At 38.0% G+C, this 3,974-nt stretch overlaps 1 protein-coding gene across 1 annotated transcript; it reads left to right on the top strand.

Annotated features, from left to right (window-relative positions):
• The first annotated feature begins 644 nt into the window (after window positions 1-644).
• Window positions 645-3,500, top strand: LOC134289453 (uncharacterized). Its single transcript, XM_062855290.1, has 2 exons — window positions 645-1,209; window positions 2,425-3,500. The coding sequence occupies exons 1-2, from the start codon at window positions 1,108-1,110 to the stop codon at window positions 3,304-3,306; spliced, it is 984 nt and encodes a 327-aa protein (XP_062711274.1). The 5' UTR covers window positions 645-1,107; the 3' UTR covers window positions 3,307-3,500.
• Window positions 3,501-3,974: the final 474 nt, after the last annotated feature.

The raw sequence follows: 3,974 nt of genomic DNA, 5'->3' as shown, positions 1-3,974 counted from the left end.
CCTTCCGGTCCGCCTTAGTGCTTCATGCATTATGGTGGCCAGGTGTTGTGCCAGTTTTCCAGCTGTATTATAAAGCACTAGCCGTAGTTGTTACATTCCTGTGACAACCGGTTATTGCTGGCAGATGCAGTGGAAAGTTTGTCTTAATACGCATCAATCGTCTTTGACAAACGAGAAAAACTAACCTCACTGATTACCTGTCTCTGAGCCAAATTTGGTATAGAGTCTTCAGTCTCCGATCAGTCACTTCATATGTATTGTCGGGCCGCCACCAAACCGGACTTCGCACAATCAAGTCGCGACGCGACCCAACTCGCGACGTTTTTGAATCATGTCAAAAGTAGTGCGCATCCTTCCCGTTGTTGTCAGCAACACAGCGCACTAGATGCGAAACAGTTGCGACACTTGTGGACCAAAAAAAGGGCAACTTTTGATTGAATGTCTGTCTTGATTCCAACCGGATAGACAATATTTGATAGAGACTTAAATCTAATGGATTACATAGTCGCTATCGAAATGAGGAGAATGATATTCCGTGTTAGACCGTTCGCAATGCTGTTTTATTTTGTATGGCGAGTTTTAAAATTTTTAAAACTCGCCATACAAAATAAAACAGCATTGCGAACGGCCTTTAAGTGTCACAATTCAAAAGAGGTGCGGTATAGTTCATGGAATGGAGAGTCTGAATTGGGTACCAGACCAAGTCCCTGCTGGGTGGCGCGAAACAGATGAGTGGCAGACAATAGAATCGTCAATGTCGTAGGGCATAGTATGTGACTATTGTCGAAAACCTTCAAGACCCAACCAAAATAATAGGCAATGTCGAAGTAGTAATAGGGATAGGATTTCAATAAATTTCACGTTTCAATACATGTATTCAGTAGTATTAGATGTAAACGCTGATAAAACTTTTTCTACAGGTTTATTTCGGATCTCTGTTTAGAGATTGCTCTTTTATTGAATGTTTTCAATACTATCTGCTGTAGATGCGGTAATTGCAATAACTTGCATTATTATTAAGCCCAGTTTCGTCAGTTGCTAGCCAGACATTACTCGCGTCAGACGTAATTCTTTGTCTTTCTTGCTTTCCTTCGCGTTTGGTGAAAAATGTCGAGTGCGCGAAAAAACACTCTAGTTATTGATTTTAGTGTTCTGCCGATTCGCCCTGAAATTGCTAAAGTGCGAGATTTTTTGGAGAATGAAATTAATGTCGAATTCGTTTATTTGCACCGCCTGCACCGCTTTGCCACCGGGTGTAGCAAACTTGCACCGAAACCGTTCGTTTATTCGCATGTACTGTTCTGTTTTGACACCCGATTGGCACCGGTGCAAGAAAATGCTACACCCAGTTTGAGCGCGGTGTAGCAGGTACAAAGCTAGTTTTACCAATACATGCATATCGCTGAACTTGTATCGTGGTTTTGTTTTGGTTGGAATGATGATTTTCTCTTCGGCATTAGGTAAACAGTTTTCTTGGATATTTATTTAACAGCAAATCTGTGCGTTTAAAAATTATTTAAACTTGATCGATGATTGTCTTTCAATCAACTTCTGAGGAATCTTCAAAATTTATCGGAAACATGAAATTTCAAAGAGTTGATTCAACGTATATTTTTCCCATTTTTTTATTATCGCAAATATGTGGATTACTCATATTGGTGATCTATTAATTATGAAAAAAAATGACGTAATGAAGTTTTGATAATCCCAGAATAGAATAAAAATCTATACATTCAAATTGGACTGAAATATTACTGAAGTAACATTTTGTAGGTACAAACAGTTTCAAAAAACGTAAGTTCTATTTTTTTTTCTTACAACAAATATTGAATTTTTGAATTACATTGAAAGTCAAACAAATATCACTAAAGGATGGCTAAAGCGTTTTTAATATGAGTTGCGTTTCAATGACGTTATTTTCTAAAAAGCATTTATATATTTTTCTTTTTACGTTGTAGCTAAACATTTTATATTGAACTGCCTTTGACATTTTTTGTGTTAAACTTGTGCACGTAGATCGTTTACAATTGTATGTTAGCATCCTTTTTTATTAGGCAACAGAAATTGTTAAATTCTAAAAAGTTGAGATAAATAATGTAGGAGTGTTAAAACATTGGATAACAATTTTCAAGTAATCAATTATGATAAGTTTATCATGTACAAGTGGATTACTGAAAACTTTTAAAATTGTTAAATTGGATATAGAAAGTAAAAAATAAAAATAATTTTGTTCATCACGGAAATCAAGAAAACATTGATTATGTTTATTTTTGATATCCTTTATTGTTTTCATTGACGCTCTCACGCGCTCTTACTAATACCATCATAAGCTGTCAACAAATTGCACCGAAACCGTTCGTTTTTCCGGTGTCAATTGCTACACCGGTGCAGTGCACCGTCGGGAATAAACGAATTCGACATAAGCTTCAATATTCGGACATTCGGAGCATACAGTTGCACCATACCCGCAACTGCGTGTTCATTGAGATGATTTCTCATGAAATTGCTGTTCGCTATCAAAAAGAGCATAACTGGAGGAAAGTTATGCTTTGTGGAGACGTAAAGTTTCGCATACCGATTTTCGTGGATTGTGATGCCGTGACGGTACGGGTGCACGATCTTCCCCCGTCAATGAGCCACGTCACAATCGCTGACCATATGTTAAAGTATGGCGAGGTAATATCCATCAGGAATGAGAAGTGGAAGCACTACTTTCCTGGTATAGCCAACGGGGTGCGAGTACTGAGAATGAACCTACTCCGTCACATTCCCTCGTTCATTACCATCGAAACTCACGAAACCATGGTTTCTTACATCGATCAACCGAAATCATGTCGCCACTGCGGCCAACCGTCTCATCCTGGCGGAAAATGCCCGGACTCGAACGTCGTTTCTTCCCCTCAAAATGTGAGAACACCAACTTCGACGACGTCAAAGTCATTCGGCGGGTTATTCAATTGTGATGATTTCCCACCGATAAACGAAGAGCAGCAAATACCATCATCCCCCGTTCACGTGAACAAAACAGCACGCAGAGAAACAACAAACCAACAGAAGACTGATGACGACGACTGGACTGATGATGACAAAGCATCGAGCTCATCCACCGAACACAATAGTGCATCGAACAAGCGACGGCGATCGAGGCGCAACAATGCACAGCTTGCAACGAAAAAGGCTTGCTCTGATCAGTGTTCCCCAAACGCTGATCATGCGGTACAAACGTTATCACCGGATGAAAAAGAAGAGTCATCAAAAAATAAATTTATTAACGATGTAAATTATCCTATACAAAATAGAAAATGAAAACCGGCTCTGTTAAGCTAAATTTGGCGGGTAGCCTTGAAATAAACGAAATAGTAAAAAAAAAGCCCAGTTTCGTGTTAAAAAGGAATCGCTCAAGGAAGTTATAGATGAGTGGCAGACAATAGAATCGTCAATGTCGAAGGGCATAGTATGTACACGTGCCTATTGTCGAAAACTTTAATGCCCAACTAAATAATAAGCAGTATCGATGCATCAAACGTGTTATAGTTCTAGGGTAGACAATAATTTAATAATTCATCCATTAAAAAAAATGTATTTAGTAGAATGAGGGGTAACAATTTATGCAGGTTTATTTTGGATTCCGGTCTAGCGAGTGCTATTATATTGGAATGTTTTTAATACTATCTGCTGTAGGTACAGTGCCTGCAACAACTTCCACTCAACAAGTTGCATTCAGATTAGTTTTCTGTTACATTACACCACAAGTGTGAGCGACTTAATTATTTAATAATCAAAATGTACCATTAATGTGGACATAGATTTGCTTAACGAGACATCTAACCAAGTAATTTATTTCAGGTATAAAATTAAGTAGTAGGGTGAGACTTTTATTTTCAGAAAATTAGTTTTTAATGTTAATTATGAATTGATAATTACCGATGAATGATAATTACCGATCCAGATCCAGCAACTTGTTTCACTCTGAA

The sequence above is a fragment of the Aedes albopictus genome, chromosome 3 (assembly GCF_035046485.1).
Source record: "Aedes albopictus strain Foshan chromosome 3, AalbF5, whole genome shotgun sequence".
Classification (NCBI taxonomy): domain Eukaryota; kingdom Metazoa; phylum Arthropoda; class Insecta; order Diptera; family Culicidae; genus Aedes; species Aedes albopictus.
The sequence above is the reverse complement of the archived record's forward strand: the minus strand, read 5'-3'. Positions and strand labels throughout refer to the sequence as shown.